General features: G+C 36.1%; 1 protein-coding gene across 1 annotated transcript in view; it reads right to left on the bottom strand.

Moving 5' to 3' along the window:
* Positions 1-22047, bottom strand: part of Sgip1 (SH3GL interacting endocytic adaptor 1) — a 141413-nt gene that overhangs the window by 13815 nt on the left and 105551 nt on the right. Inside the window, exon 19 of the mRNA XM_077791551.1 lies at positions 6106-6217. Within this exon, the coding sequence (XP_077647677.1) occupies positions 6106-6217 (112 nt within the window). The remainder of the gene's footprint in view (positions 1-6105; positions 6218-22047) is intronic.

Below are 22047 nucleotides of genomic sequence, written 5' to 3'. Positions count from 1 at the left end.
TTGGTATCTGTGTGTGTGTGGGGGTTCCTGAAACCTATTTCTCCTTCTACACATTGGGGGATGCCTGTATTTAAAACAAGAGACCTTCTTTAAGATTTCCCCATACATCTGGATAATTGACTCATATATCACTTCAGCTCCAAACTCAAGAATGAAATTTCTAGGTTAATAAATGAAAACTTCGCTCACATTTGAGAACAGAAGACTCAATTTTCACCCATAGTCACTTGATGTACTAGGCAACTCTGTAATTGATGGGATACACCTAGCTCAGGTGAGATGGTACATTTTCAAAATAGTGTGTGGGAAGAACTGCTACAGCTTTGTATGTGTAATGCTGGGTCTGGGTTAGAAGTAGGGCGAGGAAAGGTGAGTTTCCTCAAATTGCCATGTATTTCTCCCTCACTCAGATGTTATCCATGAATTTGCACCGCTCTGAATAAGAATTTTGCTTTCTGGAAGTTTGCATTTCTGTCTCCCCTGGAGAATATTACTGATCTCCCAGATTGGGCATAAATTGCTGTCTTTCTCCTCTACTTTTTATATTCATTAACCTTGTTTGATTACTGGTGTTTAAGTGGTGCCTAAATTAGCTTCTCCTCAAGCTAATTCTACTCTTGATGTTTGTCAACACATGGAAATGTAGAATATTACGTTCTGGAAGACAACCACAGTTTTTCAGAGCACTTGTTAATTTACATGTCAGCACCTACCATCACTCAGTATATTGCGGTTAGCAGTAGTGGCCCTTGTGTTTTTTAATTGATAGGGAACCTTCTCAGTTTCTTTTCTAGGTTGTTGAAAAGGAAATCTAAGAAGTGTCTTGGTAGGGAATGAGTTTGTCTTTTGTAAGCAAGTTGGAGAGGAGAGGATGTGACATTTATTAAGTAAAAAAAATTTACTCACTCCCTTGCCATGCAAGCTGTTATTATTATTATTATTTTGAGCAGGAGGAAATTAAAAAAAAAAAAGAAAGAAAGAAAGAACAGTAAAACAGTTCCTGCCTCCCAAGGGCTTTCAGTGTTGGGTAACAGAGTAGTTTGCATAGTCCAGAATAAAAAGTACAGAGGCTACTCAGTTACATTTCTGCATCTCCATTGTCAGAGGCAGATCTTTGCTGATTTATTAATCCATCCAGTGTCTAACTGGACCTGAAATCTTTATATAAAATTTATTATTTTGAATATCCACTAAAGGAAAATAATTTTTTTACCTTAATGATTGTTCCTATCAGGTGGCTACATTTAATGTGAGTTCGAATTACAGAAATTAAAAATGATGTGATATGGAAATATGAACAAACTCTTTGTGTATAAAATGTCAAGTGGTGTGAATCCTCACAAATGAAATGTTAGTCAAGAATGGCAAAAATTTTAAAGTCAAGTGGTGAATGACTTATAAATTGGATTCTCACTATTGACACAGGCAGCACCATGTTTGCTGGCTGTCAGCTGTAACACCGGCCAGTTTGGGAAGGTGAATGTTGAATCTGAATTATATGCTGTTACCAGAAATACATCTTCCTCCCAAGTGAGACTTCCACATACTACATTGATAACTAAGCCCACAACCCTCTTCATAAGAGGTCTTCAATGAATATGCAGTTTGACTTCTTTTATTTATATGCCTCTTTCATTGACTTGTATATTAAGCAAAATCCTTTTCATATTACAAGACTCAGTTCCAGGGAAGCCCTTTCAAAAGGGCTTCAACCTTCCTTAATTTTCCTTTCTCTGGTCCCCTTGGACACAAGTACAGATCATTTTTAGGAAATCGACGTAGTTTCTTGTACTTCTTATCTACTATTGTGAGGGTAAGTACTGTGTTTTCAGTTCTGGGAAGACAATGGTGCACAAAATGCAGAACATAACAGGGCAGGAATTCAATGAAATGTTATAAGAATAAATTTATACTTCTAAAAACTGTAGATATGGTACCTATACAATATACCAAGTTCTATGTAATGCACTAGAATCAATAGCAACAAATAGAATATGCATGGTACTGTACAAGCTTCCTCTTGAAACAGGAAGACAATACAGAATAAATAATTAACATATGATGATAAGAGATGGGTAGCATATTTTGAGAAACTCAAGTTTTTCTAAGGGATTAGAAAATTAATCCTTTTACCTTATCTTTTAATGTCTTGACTATTCAAATGTGAACTGGTAATGTAGCAAAGGTCAAAGATTCTCTGCCTAATGACCTACTCAAAAAGATGCAAAAGTCAGAGTACCTATTCCAGGTGCTATCCATGTTTAAGGAATGAACATACCTATATTTGAATGTGTTATTATTGCATGACATTGTATGTAATAATTAAGCTAATAGGTTTCTGGATCCATTGTCTGAAAATAAGTGGCTTTGATGCAAGATAGCAGTTGGCTTTATTTCTACCTGGTTATAGAATCTGAGGTGTTTCCTGAAAGTGAATAATGAAGGAAGAAAAATAAAATGATTTATTGCCTGAACATGGAATATAGCCGCTTCAGCTATGGCTCTCAACATCATAATCTGTTCATGAATTTCAGATCTCAAAATTTTAATGAAATACAGTGGATCTTCCATTTCAATGAAATGTTATAAGAATAAATGTAAGATATACTGCAACTATTTATGATACTATAATTGAAGACAGATTGCATATATATCCATAAGCCATATATACATATATGAGTATATATGTGTATGTGTGTGTGTGTTTGTGTGTATACACACACACACACACACACAAATATATAAGCTATATATATATATATACAAAGGCTGAGCTAATTAGAAAGGACATAGGAAGGGCACTAAATTATTTGGCTCATGGGAATGCTACAATCATGGTCAGTAGGCTCACAGGTGCAGACCTCCTGACCCAACTGTCATGTGTGCTGGGGAGACTAAATCAGTATAAAAAAAACCTTGCTTGTATTGTGATAGGCCCACAGGGGTTATATCACTTCTTAGGAATAAAATAAAAAATATTATTAAGGGCTTCTTTTTTAATATTTATTTTTTATTTATAGGTGGACACAATATCTTTATTTTATTTTTATGTGGTGCTGAGGATCAAACCTGGTGCCTCACGCATGGTAAATGAGCACTCTACCTCTAAGCTACAACCCCAGCCCCTATTAAGGGCTTCTTATCACCCATTGCCCGATATCTGCACCTATTCTTTTATGGACTGTCTCCAAAAAATACTGTAATACATTGTGTATTACATTTATGCACAAGTCTTATTTTCCATATCAGCTATCTTCATCACCAATACTCATCCTATCTAGTTCAATGGCAGGTACACAGTAGCCATTCTGTAGATGTTAGGTGAGTCCGGCAAACACCCCTTGAGTATTCCATGCCAGATCCTGTTTAGGTGCTAAGGATATATATATGGTAGACAAAACAGTGGGGTTAAGAGAACCATAATGGACAATAGGGAAAAACATGTAAGATATTAATGAGGAGGGTTATGGGGAAAGAGGAAGAGGGGAGGAAGGGAAGAAGGAAGTGTTGAGTGGGGAGGGAGGAAATGTGGTTACTTTATATACCTAAACAGGAAGTTCTCTGATAAATCTTCTGAAGAACCACAGAAGTATGGTCTGGGGCTGTAGCTCAGTGGTAAAGTGCATGTCTCGCAGATGCGGCTAGGATTTGGAAATGAAGGATAAACAGCCAGGAGACCAGCATGCCTTCCCCAGAGTGAGTAGGGAGGTGAGGGTGTGCAGGTCTTGAAGGACAGAGCATTATGTGTTTTTGCTTTGAGCAAGATAGGAGGGTTTTGAGCAGAGGAATGACATGACATGAGGAGAGTAGACTCTAGAGGACAGAAGTGTAAGTGGAAGACCCATTAGGGTTCTCTGAGTGAATAAGTGAGGGAGTGAGTGAAAGCCGAGTCAGAAGCAGACAGAAAAGAATTCACTCTGGTATGATTCCCAGTGGTTTTCCCACCAGCATACCATTCTCTTTGCACTCTTAGTTCTTCTTTTTAAAAAGCATGTATCTGTCTGTTTCCTTCAATGAAGGCCAGCTTGAGTTTCCTAAGGTATATGTCAGTTGTCAATAAATAGTTCTTAGAATTGATGACAGAAAGTTATGCAGATTCTTTGTATAAAAAAGATCCTGCATAACCAGCATGTAAGTAGAAAGTATATACACAGCCTAAGCTTGGTGCTCAAGCTCAGATGAGGTAGGTTTTGATTTCTATAGACAGTGTGGTTATGGCACATGGCTCAAGTGCTTAGAAGATGATTGAGAAAGGACATGAGAGAAACCAGAGCCCACAGAGTTTATTTCTCTACAATATTATGGACTATTATGGTTTGGATCTGGAAAGTTCTTCAAAGGATGGTATAACGAAAGCCTGGTTCCCCATGCAGCAATGTCTAGAGGTTTTAGGAAAATGACTAGTTCATGAGGGCTTTAATTTCATCGACTCATGAGGGTTAATATAACCATCAAGTGGATTAATCCATTTGATGGATTAATAATACTATGGACTACTGGGAGGAGGTGGAAGTTGTAGGCAGGTGGGGCATGGTTGAAGTAAGTATATTACTAGGGGTTGCGCCCTTGGGAACTACATCTTGTCCTTGACCCCCTCCCCTTTCTCTCTGTTTCCTGGCTGCCTTGAACTGAGCAGCTTTCCTTTTCCAGCCCTTCCACCATGTAGTTCTGCCTGTTCAGCAATGGAGCTGAAACTTTTGAAACCTGAGCCAAAATAAACCTTTACTCCTCCAGGTTGTTTGTGTCAGGTATTTTGATCACAGCAATGAAAAGCTGACTAACCCATGGGCCTAGAATAAAATCTACATATTGTTGAAAGAGATGTGGCATTTAGGGAGATTGGTAGATCCCAGGGGCTGGCATTACACCTAAAGGTGGAGTTACTAATTATATTGGTTTTCCAGTATAATTTTGTTAGGGTTAGTCTTTAAAAAAACTAGTGTTTCTAAAGTGTAAAGAGGATTCACACTTAGTCATACAAATTGCCACTTAAAATATATATGGGGATTCAAGTTCGAATAATACTTAATCATCGCTGTTTTAAATTTTTTTTTTATAAAATTGTCTGCATGCACATTTAATTTTAAATTCATTCTTCCTATCGTAGATAGTAAGGTTTTCCGAGCCTTAGTCCTTGTAAGTAAAAAAAAAAAAAAAAAACTAAGAGAGCAATTTTTCCCTTCCCTATGTTTCCCCTTTGTTTATAATCAGATTAAGATCTGGTATCATGCTTATGACATTTAAAAACTGGTTTGACTCAGGTGTTTAGTTTTCAGTGTGGACTAATAGCTATAGCTACTCTTTTATTTATTTACTTATTTATTTATTATCATAAACCCCTTTGGTAAACTGATGAATTCTGTAGTTGCTTCTCTGGTAAAATGCACACAAAAGAAATGCAATATAATTTCAGGGAATGCACAGACTTTCTGAATCCTATCCATAGAACTCCTTATCAAGATGTAAAATATTTAATGATGCCACAAATATGTTCAGGTCAAGTTCATTGTCAGTACATACTGCTATAAATGAAATCAGGGTCATTTGAATACAGAGTACTGAATTTTTTCCCCTAGAATTTTAATTTTGCTATGATTTTAATTTTTCCTCTTCTTTTTGGACAGTTTTTGCTTCTTAGTGAGGATATCATATAACTTATTCCCTTGCTTCATTGGGCATTTGGGGAAGGTCTTTTTCTTCCATGTTATCATTCCAGTGATCCACTATTTCCACCTATATGTGGGTTGTTCCCTTCTGGGGAAGACTAAGACATAAAAGAAATGATCTGGACGTAGCTTTTAGGGGACCATAAACTTTCTCAAGTTTGACAGAATTAGAATGGGTTTCTGTTACTTGCAATTAAAACTGAATCAGAGATTTCTAAACAGTAAGATATCAGATTGTTGGATCTTTTGATACTTGTTAAAAAGCAGATGAGATAATATTACCAATTAAATTTTATCCTCTATTCTAGGTGTATCAACTATTATTGTTAACTGAATTCTTTATGGTTTTAAGATAAAGAGTAATATAGTTACATTTGGGCTGTCCCCTGCTAGATAGGATAGAGTTTGGAGAATACAGTGGACCACGTCCAAGGCTTACTTGCTTGGATCTGCTCCTTTGAAGTAGGCATTGACAGTTTCTGTAAATGCTGCTGCAACAGGGAGGGTGTCCTGGGCTCCCATGGTTAGGGGGCTGGGTCCCCTGGAAGAACCTGCATGAAATGAAATGCTTTCATTTATTAAGAGACATCGAGTATATATGGAACTAAAACCCCATAAAAGGATTAAGGTATAAAATCTATTACTAAAAAATGTGCTAAGAACTATAACTCTGTATGCATATTCAACATAGAGCTCAAGTATTTGAAAGGAAATATTTGGCTGGTTTACAGACAAACACACTTGAAATTCATTCAATTACATATCACTACAGAAAAGAAAATCCAAGCAGAACAAAGTCACAAGAATTTTCAAATGTCTTGCATAAAGCATGAGGCAGTATTTTGCATGACAGTTTGTGCAGCAGGTAGTTAATAAATAAGATCATTACTTTTCTATTTCCCATTTGAGCATTCAACCTAGTCAATTGCTCATACTTAAAACTTTGGAAGGGCCCAACAGCCAAGTGGTATCATATTACACACACTGTCCCTTTCTGGATTATTTTCATTTCAAAAAATTGAATTATTCTTAGTTCAAGTAAGCTCAAGTTTACACATCTAAAAACATATACAACCAAAATGTACATAGTGCCTAATTACAAGCACATAAATGCACCAATTCACACTGTAAAAATATCAGCAGCTCTCCTGCTTTATTGAACACCTGCTGTGTACCAGACACCACATTCATTAGGTGCCTTACATGGATTATCTCATTCCACCTCCACCTTTGCCCAATGGGCATGCTGGTTCCATTTTGTAGAAGAGAAAGCTGAAGGTCAGAAGGGTAAACCTAAATTTGTCTTTCTAGAAAGCTCATATTTTCACCACTATACCATACAGTTTGTCTGTATGAAAGATTCAACTGTATCATTTTGCTGTAACCTGTAGCTTCCAAATGCACCAAGGGTTAGAATTTCCATCTTCGCTACTAACCTCGAGGCATGGTACTGACAGTAGAGTAAATAGTATTTATGTCTCATGCTCACTTCTCCCCACTTCTGGCATATGCTAGTGTTGAGTTGTTTTCTTCTGCTTTCAGTAACTTCTGTCTTTTCCAGCTATGCAAAAATTCTACCCTCTGTATACTTCCTTCTTCAATAAAACCCTTCTTGATCGTTCTAGTTCATGCTAATTGCTTTCTTTTCTGTCTTCTCTTGGCTCCCAATAGTTTGGACTTGGTAACTGACAATTAACTTAACAAACATTTTTTAATATCTACTGTGTCTCAGGTGCCATTTTAGGTATTGAGGATGCAATGATATATTAAACATGATCCTTGTCCTGAAGCACTTATAGTTAAATATGTCAGGCATTTTTTTAAAGAGATGAGAGAGAGAGAGAGAGAGAGAGAGAGAGAGAGAGAGAGAGAGAGAGAGGGAATTTTTTAATATTTATTTTTTAGTTTTCGGCGGACACAACATCTTTGTTTGTTTGTGGTGCTGAGGATCGAACCCGGGCTGTACGCATGACAGGCGAGCGCACTCCACTTGAGCCACATCCCCAGCCCATATAGTTAAATATGTATTAGCAGCAGCAGTATCTTCACCAACAACCTTCACTATCAGGGTTACTTCCACCACCATTATTTGTTGTACACTTGCTGTGTGTCTATGTTGGAAGAGAGTATTATCTTCATTTTGCAGTTGAAAAAACTGCTATAGTTTGGATCTAGAGTGTTCCCCAAGTGCCAGTATGTTAAAGACTTGGTCATTAGCCTATAGCACCATTAGAAGGTGGTGGAACCTTTAAGAAGTAGATCATTGAGGGTATGGTCCTGACAGAGACATTGGGACCTCAGCCTTTCTCTCTCTCTTTTTTTGCTTTTTGCTGTCACAAGAACTGACCTTTTCTGACATGTGCTCCCACCATGAGGTACTGTGCTGTCACACGCCCAAAGCAACAGGGACAGGCAACCATAAATTGAAAACTTTGAAATCATGAGCCAAAATAAACCCCTTCTCCTTTTAAGCTGATTATTTCAGGTATTTTGTCACAGTAATGGAAAACTGACTAACCCCAGAACCAAGGCTCAGAGATTTTATATAACTTGCTAGTCTTACATAGCTGGTATACAAACAATTTAAAATTGTTAACTGAGATTTTGTATGATTTAAAGATTCATACATAATCTAAGGATTATATTATATTACCTCCTATAGGCGATTGTGGTACTATTTAAGGTCAGGCAAATACCTATAGTACTGTTAAGAGTGTGTATATCTAAGTCTTTGTTGCCTGTGGGATTGTAAACTCCTAAAATGAAGGAACTAAGGCATGAGCTTCTTTTATGGCACTGTCACATTCCCTATCACAGAACCAGAATTACATTGACCCTTTTGTAAATATATGTTGAATTATCCATTGTTGGATCTCAGTAAGGCAAAGTCTATACAAATCTGTAAATAACGAAGGCACAATAAAAAGAGGCCATTACTTTGTAATGTTGTTACTCAGTTTATTTGCTCATTTATTCATTCAAATATTTATTGAGTGATTAATAGGTTCTGGAGGAAAAGTGCTTCCCTAAGTAATGGTTAAAGTAGGGCCAGAGTGGTGAGAGGGCTGGAATACTCACAGTCACCTTTTGATTGGAAGTTGGAATTGGTGAGGGGGCAGAAAAACCTGCAAATGCTAGAGTAATTCTATAAACGCTTTTAAAGAATGGTATGAGCAAAGCTCAACTGCTGTTTGAAAAGGTCAAGGAAGGCTTCACTGAGAAGATGATACTGGAGATGAGGTTTGAGGATGAATAAGGTCTCATGAAGGGGAGGAGAAAGGAGAGCAGCATGCACATGTATGTGGGCCTGAGCAGACACACGGCCTTTTGAGAAAGCACAGGGAGTGTGTTGTCAATGTGCGGAGGAGAGTGCAACTGGTACTGGAGGGTGAGACATGGAAATAGATGAATCTCAGGTCATCAAGAGTTTTGTTTAAATGTTTGGGAAAATTTATCTTTATTTTGTAAATGATTTATAGGCATTAAAATCATAGTTTCTTTTTTTAAAAAAAATCATACTTTCTTTTTGACAATCTTATACAAATCCTGGGTGTTTTTCTGAGCAAAGTATCTATCTATCTATCTATCTATCTATCTATCTATCTATCTATTTATCTATCTATCTAATTTATGTAATTTGAAGAAGTATTATAAATTCCATAAGATCCTTGAGGGTCCTGGAATTGAGTTTAGAACACCTTCTATTGAAGAAGAGAGTCTCCTGAAATATTTGAGAGGGGGGGCTGTGAGCTTTAGTTTAGATCACATTGGCTATATTGTGGTAGACAATTTAATGAGGGAGACAATAATGAGGTGAGACTTCTTAAAAAGAAAAGAAAATTGGTGAGAAATGCAGATGTTCATATATAAAAGAGAATGTTATGGGTATTTTATTTTTTAATTCTGCAAAGCATTTAGTAGTCTTTCATGACATTCTTGTGAATAGTGAAAGTTGGGTGGATAATAATCTTTCTAAGTAGTCTGACAGTTAGATGAATCACAATATCTAATGAGCATGAATCAGGGGTTCCATGTCTTTTTTGTTTTGTTTTGTTTTCAGGAGAAACTCTCTGGGACATGATCTCAGAGGTCTGTCCTTAGTTTGGGCTCTTTAGTTCCTTGGATAAAACTAGAAAAAATGCTCAGAAATAGCACATTGTAGAGGCTAAGAGCATGGCATTTGACATTAGACACACCTAGGACTGAGTTCTGTCTCTGCCCTCATTATCTAAATGATCTTTGGCAGGAATGATGTAATAATACCCATTTTGTAGACCTGTTCTCAGGATAACATAAGTTAGAGCATTTAGCCCAGCACTTGGTTCATAGAAAACACTGAACAACAATGAGCTATTTTATGATAATTATCATAATTTAACATCGTATACAGGGGTTATCTAAAATAATAACAGGTTTATTGAAATGTTCAAAAATTTCTCAAATTTTTGGGATACTTAGCTGGCAATAACTAGAAAAATATTGGCACAAATTAGTGTGAAATGCTTACCTATCAAGTTTAAAAATTAGTCAAACAATTGTAGCTTGAGGAAGACTGACTTGGTGGAAGAATGTGTGAGGGAAAAAAACCCTTCTGGGGGTTTCAGCTAATCAGCTTTCTATTGTTGGGTTCCAAACACTTCAGCTAACTTGGGCTGTATTAATGGAGGAGTAACAGAAAGATCACTGGGAGTGATCACTGTCTTCGTTGGCTCAAAAGCATATGAGATTGCAATGAGAACACTAGTTCACTACAACTTGTGATGTAGTCTTTAAGATAATATCAATAAAAGTGTCCATATTAAAGACTTGTGGTGAACACCAAATAACATTTGTGAAGTCCTTAACGTGGACCATATTTAAAAAAAACATTCTAGTTTTATTTTTTTGCTGTTATTGTGTCAGGGTGAGCTTTACTGAGGTTATGGAATTAGAGTTGCTTATCTAAAACTGAATAGATGTTTCCTTTAGGAAAACAAAGGTAGATGAAACTACAAATGTAATTCTTCACTGAGAGTGAAGATAGACTGGGATTTGTTTTTTTTTATCACTAAAATTTTGTTTTTAAAACAAAAATGAATTGTGTGTATACATGCCTAACTTGTCACAGGTCAGATAAATGGCTGTTGTTATCTGTTTAAGGTGCTTGGTATAGTACTTATGCCTGGTAGGAGACAAAAATTGACTAAATGCATACTTATTTTATTCAAATGAACAAATCTATAATCTGAACCTGGGAAAATTATCTAATCTCTCTTTGAGTTTTGGCTTCATCATATTGTAAAATGGATACTTTTCACAGATATTGTGAGGATTAAATATGATAATATAGGATGACCTTGTTATCTGAGAATAGTCAATATCAAAAAGTTGCTTAAAACTAATGTATTTAAAATGGATACTAGTATTTCATGGTAAAATGGGTATTAAAAGTTCATGGTATATAATGAGAGAAAGGTTTGTTTGAGACTCTAAATTGTCATAAACCAAACTTGTGGAAAGATCTTTTGTTAACAATATTGAGCTACAATGCTACTTAATAAGTTCTTAAAATGAACACAAATGATTTGTGCTGATATTTTCAGGAAGAGCAAATTTTTTTTTCAGTAAAATTGTATTATAGCTTTCCATACTATCTGAGGTTCAGAGTTGGCTTTGATTCATGACCATAAATGAAGCCATTATTGCTAAGGGCCTCTCAATTTCTTGATTTTTCTTTTAAGGTGGCTATGATATAAGCAAACTCCCCCCCCCCTCTGTCTTTAATTATTAATAGTTTTATTTCTGTCAACTCAATGGATGACGATTTTGGTTGTGATTGAAGCAGACTTACATAATCACTTTCATTGACTTCATAGAATGCTACATCCCTGTTAAGGTTAGCAATTTTACTCTGTAATAAGATGCATTCACCGCATTTGGATAGTACAGCCATTGTTTGTAAGGTCAGACATTTATGAAAAAACTTACTGGCTCTGCATTCATATAATGGATGGGGATATGTGCTAGTGTTAATTTGGGAAAATGGATATTGGAATGAAGATTCATGTTAGAAGTAAATACTTTTATGTCATCATGACCTTTGCTTGCCTTCAGAATCCATTAACTGCAAGGTCACCAAAACTGAACAGTTTGGTTAGGGATTCACCAGTATGTGTGAATTGCAGTACCTGGTACAGAGTATTCAATGCACTCGTAGCCATTACCACTAGCAGTGAGGACAAATCTACCAACAGTCATCACATGCCATGTATTATTTCAGGCTGCCCTCAAGGCTGTGTGCACAGGAGGGGACGTGAGGAGATTAGAAGTTCTTCCTAGGTCAGTAGAAAGAACAGTATCATGAGACTTTAAATTGAAAATGTGAGAACACACTTATGTGACCTTATGAGCTGAATTGATGATTAATAAAGTAATTCTAAAAAAGTCACAGCAGCTTTTTTTTTTTTAATTTAGGATAAGTTTGGGGAAAGAAGAGTCAAATTTGATCTTTTCCTTTACATTTTGGAACGCTATGATTTACATTTGGTTCACATTGTAAAAAATATATGTATATTGTAAGTGTACATGTATGTTCATGCTTCATATAAAAATCTACAGACTAAATTTTGGGGAGTTTTGACAGTCTAATACTATTATTTAATCTAAAAATAATACTTTTATGATGAGAGTGAATCTGAGCATATACTTTTTGAATTCCAGGGATGACATTAAATGTTCCACATGTTTGCTTTATGGAAGCTGACGCTTTTATGGAAAACATATTGTTATCACCATTTTATAGCTGACCAACCTGAGGCTTAAAAACATCAAGAAGCTTCCTTCTGTCAGTGCTACCTTGGCTTCTTGTGTTGAGAGGTAAGTAGCATCAGTTGGCCTTCTTAGTGTCAATAAAGGAAAAAGAGGGGGGACTTCAAAAAGCAAGGAGCCAATATAATCGAATACCTGCTTTGAACTAGACACTGGCTTTTATGCCTTACATATAGTGCATCATTTAATTATGAGTACAGCTGTGTGTCTGGCTGGGCATTACCACATATTACAGATCAAGAAAGAGAGAAACTAGTCTTTGCCCATGTTCTTATAAACAGAAGGTAGCGGAATCAGAATTTACACCTAGGTCTACCTGGCTCCCTGCTTTCCCATACAAGCAGCCCCAAGGTATAAGTAAATAGGGTTACAATTGTTTTCAGCCTTTCTCCTTGCCTTGCCTACTTGCCCTGCCCTGGTTTACACACACACACACACACACACACACACACACACACACTCTTGCTTTTGAAATTCTGTGTAGTCCAGAAACATGGAATCAACTAATATTTTTTGTCATAGTTGATAGTGAGTTTTTCTTCAAACTGAGTCTTTCCTTAACATTCTTAAATTGTCACCCAAAATTAATGCCTATTTTGTTCGACTCAGGAAACGGGAAAATTGTGCTTTGTTTTCATCACCAGAGCCATAGCAAGCCACATATTCAACTAAGTTCCTCAGGTAAGAATTTACTGTTTTCTTTGTCTAACATGAGGACTCTTGTTGCCAAATCCTAAGCATTTTCACATTGGCAGCACTGAGAGTTTGATCTGAAATTGAGCTAGCTATAGCCTGGTACTATGAAGGATGTGAATACTGATATGGAGAGCAAACTTATGCAAAGCACTTACTGGGATGGCCACTGCATGGAATTATTTACATGTATATGTCTTCCCATCTCAAAATATGTCTTAGAGGCACATACCATTATTATGTATATTTCATCATGGAGGAAATTAAAGCTTAGTGAAATTAATGATTTGCCATCGGTAATGTATTCTACAGCAAGTAGAGGAGCTGGAACTGAAGCCCATGTAACTTTAATTGTATTCTTAAACCCTACCCCATATGTGAATGCTTACCCTATGGGTTACTAAGATTTACTCCATACAGCATGCATTGTTAATGGGTTAGTGTCACCTCAAAGGAGGTAAAAATTAGTTCTTGGAAAATTAAGAACAAAATCCTACTTTTTAAATATATAAAACACACAAATATACATGAAGTACATAGTCAGATGTATACTACATGTGTGATATTAACATTCTATTGGGGAATAGAAGTAAAAAAATAAATCTAAAAAGGATCTCTGAATAAGTGAAGGGGGAATAATGAACAAGTGTGAGAAGCACTGATCTATAGGTTTAAAAGGGCCAAGGATGTAAATGTTTTCATATAACTCAACAACTTGAGAAAAATGTAAGGTACTGGATTTATTAAAGAATAGTAATTTTTCTATCTTCAAACTTATACTGAATGAGTCATATCCGCAGTGCTATGATTATCTGTGATTTAGTCAAGATTTTGGGGGGAAAATTCTAGAAAGGACTTTCCAAGGGAACCGAGTATAGGGAAGGAGGTTCTGGTCAAGCCAGGAGATGGTTTTCCTATGAGCAATGTAGTTAATCCTTGAGCCTGGAAATATGTGAACATGGTCAGGGGATTCAGGAATGAGAAGCTAGAGAAAGCCTGGGTCAGGCTCAAACCAAACAGGAGCAAGGCCAAACTCAGGTAGGTAGACAACGAAACACGTCCAGTTGCTTGGATGGAAAAAGCAAGAGCCAGGTGAAGATGAGGAGAATTAGAGGTTCTAGAAATGACATCCAAGAACATCAGGCAGGGGGAATATGGTCCCCGTGTGGTAAGTCTGCTGGGTGTCTTCAAAGAAGTGGTGGCTGCTAGAAAGTTCTGCCTTGGGCTAATGCACTAGCCCTTTTTCACACAGAATTGGGAAATAGTAAGACTTTTAAAAGAAACAGAAATATTCACTGAAGAACCATAAATACCTTAAAAAGTATTAAAATATTTTCAGCATCACTATTAATCAAAGAAATGCAATAGGAAGAAAGCAATTTTTGCTTTTGAAGATCATAAAAGATCTGAAAAAGCTAATATTACATACTTCTGAGAATATAATAAAATTGGCACTTTCATGTGATGTTTGTGGAAGTAAAATTTTGCAAGATTTTTCTAGAAAGCTGTTTGGCAATGTGCACCATGAATATTTAAAAGGTTAATAATGTTAGTCCATAAATCCAATTTTAAATACCTGTTCTAAGAAAAATATCTTAAGGCCAGAGAATCATGTGTAAAGATATTCATTGCATGGGGTTAAACTTCAAATAATTTACATATCTAATAACTAAAGTGGGTGAAATAAGTCATGAGTAGTGATGAAATGCAGCATTATGCAGATACTAAAAAAAGTTTTCAGTAATTAGGAAATGGAGCTAAAAAGTTACATATTGCATTTTCCCTATTAGATTTTAAAGATTTAAAAATACTGACACAATTGTGTAGATAAGGGCATGAAAACATTGTTAATCATAATGCTGTGATGGACATTTTGGAGGCATGTTTGGCAATATGTAGTAGTATTTGAAATATGCATATTCTTTCACTCAGCAACTCCATTAAAATTTTTTTTTGTAGTTGTAGATGGACAGAATGTCTTTATTTTGTTATTTTTTTTATGTGGTGCTGAGGATCAAACCCAGTGCCTCATGCATCTGTAGGATACATTCAGACAAGTACAAAAAGCTACAGGTTCAAGGATATTCCTTATACCATTGTATATATTAGAAAAGAGAGGTAAAAACCTAAATATCTGTTAATAAACAATAGATACATGTATATAATATAATACTACAGAACCATTAAAATGATGATATACATCAAGGAGTTGGAGATAGAACAAGGAGACAGTTCTCTTGTTAGATTATTTCCCAGGTTAGACTAAAACTTGCCAGGTTAGATTACTTCATGGTTTCTCCCAAACTGGAAAAAAAGGAAAAAAAAAGTAAAGAGGCAAAACCTACAGTATTGAAAGAATATTGAAAGATATTGAAAGAATGACAACAGTGAGGGTAAAGGAGACACATAACTGGATTACTGCACAACACACAGCAGTCAATGTTATTCTAAACTACATTCCAAGAGGACAGTGTAATATGTAATGTGTATAGGTTTATGACAATACCGGGAAGGATAGATGTATTTGAAAACAAGGTTTTATATGGTCCTGTTTTAAATAAAACAAATATTTAGAGCACAGGCTTTAACACACAGTCTACCATAAAGTGTGACATGGAGTCTTTTTAATCAAGTGCCAATAGAAAGTTAAAAATAAAGAATTCCTAGTAATTTATTCAGTGTCACTTTTTTTTTTTGTACCAGGGATTAATCCTAGGGGTACTTAACCACTGAGACACATCCCTCGCCCTTCAAAAAAAATTTTTTTTAAAGTCGTAGATGGACATAATACCTATATTTTATTTATTTATTTTTATGTGGTGCTGAGAATCGAACCCAGTGCCTTGCACCTGCTAAGTATGCACTCTATCACTGAGCTACAATCCCAGCACCTCCAAGCCCTTTTTATTTTTCATTTTGAGGCAGGGTCTTACTAAGTTGCTTAGAGTTCTCTCTAAGTTGTGGAGGCTACCTTGAACTTGTGATCCTCCTGTTTTAGCCTCTGGAGTTGCTGGGATTACGGGAAAGTGACACTGCTCTGGGCTCAATGTCATTTCTTGCCTCCATTCTGAAACTGTTTTAAATGGGCATGTTGAACTAAGAAAGCAAAACTGATGTTTTGCTCCAGGAGATGGAGTCACACTTGTGTCTTGAATGGGATCTGAAATACCCCTTTTCCTAAAGGCAAATGCTTGTAGGTTTTGCCTCTTTAATTTGTTTTTACCATTAAAGTTGCACTTATTCACCTACCAGTGTTTACAAAATCCTATATTTAGTGTGTTTTTTTCCCTACAACAAAATATTTGTTGAAAAGGCCAGATTTGTGTGAGTTGTGTGAGGTATATGCACAATTATATATACTTATTATGTAAAGTAAATTTAAAATGTTGATTGAAGGTTACCAAGCTGAGTATATTCTAGTTGCACTAAAATGTATGTATTTCCTTTATTATTATAAAAACACAAACTTTGGAAACCATCTTAACATTTCTGAACCTAAGATACAGCTTGTAATCAGTGTCAAAAGAAACCTGCCAGCTGCTAACAGAGCACGTGCCACCATGATCTTTGCTCATGCCCTTGGGAATGTAACCACAAGTAGAACTTAGCAGCTCATCTCACGTTCTTCTCCGTTCTTCTCTGTTGAGCTTATGAGTTACTTAAATTGATAGCTCCTCATGTGTCTAAATTTTAACTTATATGTGGAAAAGAAGAAAATAAATTCTTCAGTAAGACACTGAAGAGTTTCTAGTTCAGCGATTATTAACTGCCATATATCTGTCTTTGCTGCTGGAGACAGGAGAAAGTGCCACATTCTTTGGACTCTAAACCACAGACTTTTGAAAGATGGAACAAGTAGGCTATGACTGACTCATGCATCATGAAGGAAAACTCAGGTACTAAAATTCCATCTACCAAAAACTTCTGACTTTCAGGACAGCTGGTTACTTTGCAGCAATTTATAAAGCAACTCTGAAAATTCGGAAAGTTTTGATGTGTTGCAAAATTAGACTATCAATTAAAAGGGTATAAACAGGTCAAGACTACAAACATAAGGTATTAAAAAGCCAAGTCACTGTGATATTAAGCATAACCATTGAATGTCCAGACATGATTCAGACAAATCTATCGATTCTGAATAGGAAGTAGGTTTAGGTTCTACTTCTGATATGGAAGATAGTGGTTTGTATCAATGGTTATCAATGGATAATGTTTTGCTATCAATGGTTAGAAAACAAATTTTTTCTACACTTAACAAAGTTTATTTTGCCTCTGAAAAGTTGTTAAACCAATGGATTATATGCTATTGAATGCATTTTGGGGATCAAGTAAATGCGTGTGTGTACACACACACACACACACACACACACACTCACAAGAAGGTTTTCTTCAAGAATTTTTACAAAAACATTAAAACTGTTATCTCTACTAATCATCTCTAGAGATTATGATTTTGGAGTGGTATTTACTTTTTATTTATGCTTTTCCATATTGTTTGAAAAATTTGTTGTGTTTAAATTAATATCATGACCTAAATAAAAAACTATGATTTTCAAATTTCAATTTTTTTTGTAATGACAAGGAAAACATTTATCATATATTAACAGAAAATGCTGCATAATCATATACTGTATGTATGATATTATAAACTACACACATACACCCTTATGCACAGTCACATGACAAATATTAGAACTGAAATAAACCAAAATAACCAAAGTGTTTATGGTTATTGGATTATAGATTATTCCATTTTCTTTGTATTTTTCTATATTTCCAACTTTTCTGTAATGAACATGCATTATTTTTGTATTGTGGAAAAAATATTATGAATAGACACTGGGAATTATTTTGGGATTTTAAATAACATCGAAGGTTTCTACATTTCTCCTCTATTTCTTGATTGGTTCCTTATAGTTAAAAAGTGGGTGCTGGTAATGTTGAAAACAACTGAAAGTTTTTCTCCTAAGGAGGCAAGTAGCTGTGAGTGGAGAAGCAGGAAGAAGGCTACTGCTGTTGTTGGAATGCCTGTATGTGGGCTGTTTCAGCTGTGAGCACCAGAGGAATCAGCTGGGAGTAGAGTCCACAACAGGCAAAATCTTTCTTCCTCTTCCTGGACCCTTCTCCTCAATGATGACTGTAACTCCACCTAAGCAGCCTTGGAAATTTAGCATTGTCCCTGTTCTCTGGTGACCCTCTCCAGAAGAGCCTCTTGTGTTTTCTGGGAGGCATGCTCCAAGCCCCTCAGTCATCTCTTGAGGGAGGCCGTGTTGTCATTACTCTGAATAATAGATTAAGAGACTTAATTGTACATAGCAGATGCTGCCTGTGTGCCAGCGGAAAAGAGGCCTCAAGACTATATCTACTGTGTTCTGGTGAATTCCAGCAGAGCCAGCAGAAGAGAGGAGCAAGTCTGTAATATTTCCTGTCTGCTGACAGCCCATGCTCTGGCAGAAATGAGGAGAAAGTAGTTGAACACAGAAGGGTTATGAGCCTGAGGGCAATGGCTTATATTAATGGCTTCAAATCAATATTTGATTTAATAAATGAAGCAATTATTGTCAATGACTTAGCACATGGCTAGCACATATTAGGCATTCATTAATGTTAATTATTATTTTAGGAAATGATTACATTTTATAGTAGTTAATAGCTAGCAAAGAACTTTCATAAGTGACTGTCTAAAATCTGTTTGGGGTATATGTGACATTAATTAAATATATCCATTTCTGATACATTAAAGCACTTAGAAATGAGAGATTCTCCTGAGTTTTGACATCATCTCTTTGAACTGCTAGTATACCTTCATCAGTCATTTATGTCTTTTTGGGGTAGTCAGAGTTCACAAAACCTCTTATTTTATTATTTTATTTTATTTATTATTTTTATGGTGCCGGGGATGGATCCCAAGGCCTGGTGCAGACCAAGCATTTGTTCTACTACTAAGCTATACTCCCAGCCCATAAAAAGAGTACTTTGTAATGGAGTTTGCAGGCTCAATCTGTTCACAGCTCTTTTACAAAGACTCACAATAAACCCAAAATTTATTGTCTGACAAAGACTCAGAACCATCCAAAGATAAGGTAGTTACCTATGGGATTCTTAGCTTTCCCAGTCTTTTCTCAGGAAGGTTAGAATTACTTGTCAATTCTGTTGAAATGCCTTAATTCATAAATCACATAGTAAAAAAAAAAATGGTTATAGATTTCCGCCTGGCATTACTGAGCCCTGAGGAGTGTGCCTCCAGGCAGATCATTAGTCTCTACAAGTCAGCTCTAATGACGGGCTTTTAGGGAGGTGGGTGTGCGCAGCAGGGAGGTGGAACTAGCTTCCTAATCATTCTCTTGCTCCATAAGCAGCAAAGATCCCTTGCTGTCGCTGCTAACAAGGAGGGAGGCCAAGTGTAGCAATTCACAGCAAACCAAGTTGTCAGCTGTTTTATGTGGAAGCAAACTAGAATGCTCCAAGTCTGCAACTCAAACTCCTCCCAAGGAGGCAAGAACTGCGTAGAACAGAGCCATGTTATAAACAAGGGATATATGAAGTTGGATAACAGCCGGACAAGTTAAAATTTATGAAGTGCTTTGCATACATTGAACTCAGGGCTTGGCTTTAATCTTGATCACAACTCTATAAAATAGATGCCATTATCATTCCAATTTCCACAGGAAGAATCTAAGTCTTAGAAGGGTTAAGTGACTTGCCTAGTTACACATTGTGCTGAGGCTATAGCTGAGAATCAGAAGACTTCTTCACCCAGAGCTCCTGCACACACACACGCACATCCACAAACATGTACACCTCTCTGATATGAAATATACATATTTGTTAAATATATGTATCAAATCTATCTATCTATCTATCTATCTGATCCACATGTTTTTCTTTATATGTGTGTGTGTATGTGCATGTGCTGATATTAATTGGGACTCTATTTCTAATATCTAGGATAAAACTCCATATGCCCTTAGGGTAACATTTACACATTATGTAAGATTTTATTTTAGCATTCTAATGCTCTTTAAACGTTTAATATTGCTTCTAAGTAGACTCTACATAGATTTAAATGTCACTCTTAATTTTTTCCACCATCCTAACTTCTAGACTAGGTTAGGACTTCCTGAAAATGCTTCCAAAGTACCCTATCTCCTTCATTATAATATTTTTCACAAATTATTTTAACTTTCTGTTTAATGACTGGCTTCTTATTTGTTCACTGCTGTATCCCAATGCCTTTCACGGTACCACATACAAAGGAGACTCTCAATAAACACGGATTGAATGAATACAGATATGATATCAGTCTTGATAGCATTGTTATCAAGGCCTTATTCTACTAATTTGTTCATTATTTTTTCTATCAGATATCTACCTGTTGCAGTTAATAAATATGGAAAAATCTTAACATTTTGCTCTGCTTCCATCACAATCAACACACATACATAAACATATAAAGGCAATCTTGACTCCTGATAAATATTAACAATATGTGCATGGCTAGGCATATGCATATTGAACCTATCAAGAGGAGTTTTTTAAGTCAAACTTTAATAATTAGAGTTATAATAATAATAATCATGGGAAAATGTTCTTATTTTAAACATGACATACATCTGTAAGATTACTGTGGGGATAGGTAGAGAACTCGGGAAATTTTTCTTAAGTGCTTCTTATTTGTTCACTGCTGTATACCAATGCCTTTCACGGTACCACGCATAAAGGAGACTCTCAATAAACACAGATTGAATGAATACAGACATGATATCAGTCTTGATAGTACTGTTATCAAGGCCTTGAAAAAAGAAAAATGAAGTATCCTTTTTTACATGAAAAAATAAAAATGAAGTATCCTTTGAAAACAATTTTCTTTATATTCAATAGCAAAGAACTACAAAATTATTCAATTATTTTTAAAGTTTCTATGTCAGTGCATTTTTATTTGTGGTATACAAAAGTATTAAAGATTCCTTCAGTCTCATATTATGTTCAGACATTCACATCTGGATGTCAGGAAGAAGAAAATGAAAAAAAGAAACAAAAAGGTTGCAAAATAGATGAGAAGAATATGCAACCAAGGGAGGACAAAAGACTGATGCCCAGCAGTTAGGAAAAAGCAGCAGAGCATTGTCTCTGTGTTGACTTGTATCTGCAGTAACAGCCACAGAGCAGCTGCATGATGGCTGCAGTCTTCCTATCTGGTGCTCTGATGCTCTTCTCAATGTCACTGGGTTAGCCAGCCAGGCATTGCTTCAGCATGAACAGCTGAGAGATGCCAGATCAGCAAGAGAGCTGGGAAATTAATATATGCTATGAAAACAAAATCACTGAATATCACACTCAAACTTCATCACTAGTATTTCTGTGGCTATTTAAAGTAAAGCCCAAAGGGGCAAGATCCAAATTACAATGTGTTCTTTTTCTGATATGGCTGCTGGATACAGGCATGCCCCAAGGTTATACCCTTGCTTCTCTGGATGCAACCATTAACTCCAAGCAGGTGACTTCCAAGATTCCACGGTCCATTTCCTCCTGGACTCACACTACATGGATGCTGAGTGGAAAACTTCACACCTGAGGGGTCTTCAGGGCAAGTCATGACCCAAACTCTTGTTCTTGCCAATTCCTTTTTCCTGGTTGACAGCAGTACCCTTCTCTCCTCAGGATGGAAGTTTCAGAATCAACTTTCAGTCCTTCCCACACTTGATTAGATGTCTCTCCATGGCAATGGTAAGTCAGTCCTTGAACACTTCTGGGCTGATTCAGTAAGTCATACCACTTCCCTTCTCTTAAGCGTCTCAAAATTCAACCTTGTATAAGGATTGACATTCTATTCCTTCTTCCAATATGAGGATGAGCTTTAGGATATGAGTTCTACATACCT

The sequence above is a fragment of the Urocitellus parryii genome, chromosome 11 (genome assembly GCF_045843805.1).
Source record: "Urocitellus parryii isolate mUroPar1 chromosome 11, mUroPar1.hap1, whole genome shotgun sequence".
In the NCBI taxonomy this organism is placed as follows: domain Eukaryota; kingdom Metazoa; phylum Chordata; class Mammalia; order Rodentia; family Sciuridae; genus Urocitellus; species Urocitellus parryii.
This window is presented reverse-complemented; position numbering and strand designations above follow the sequence as displayed.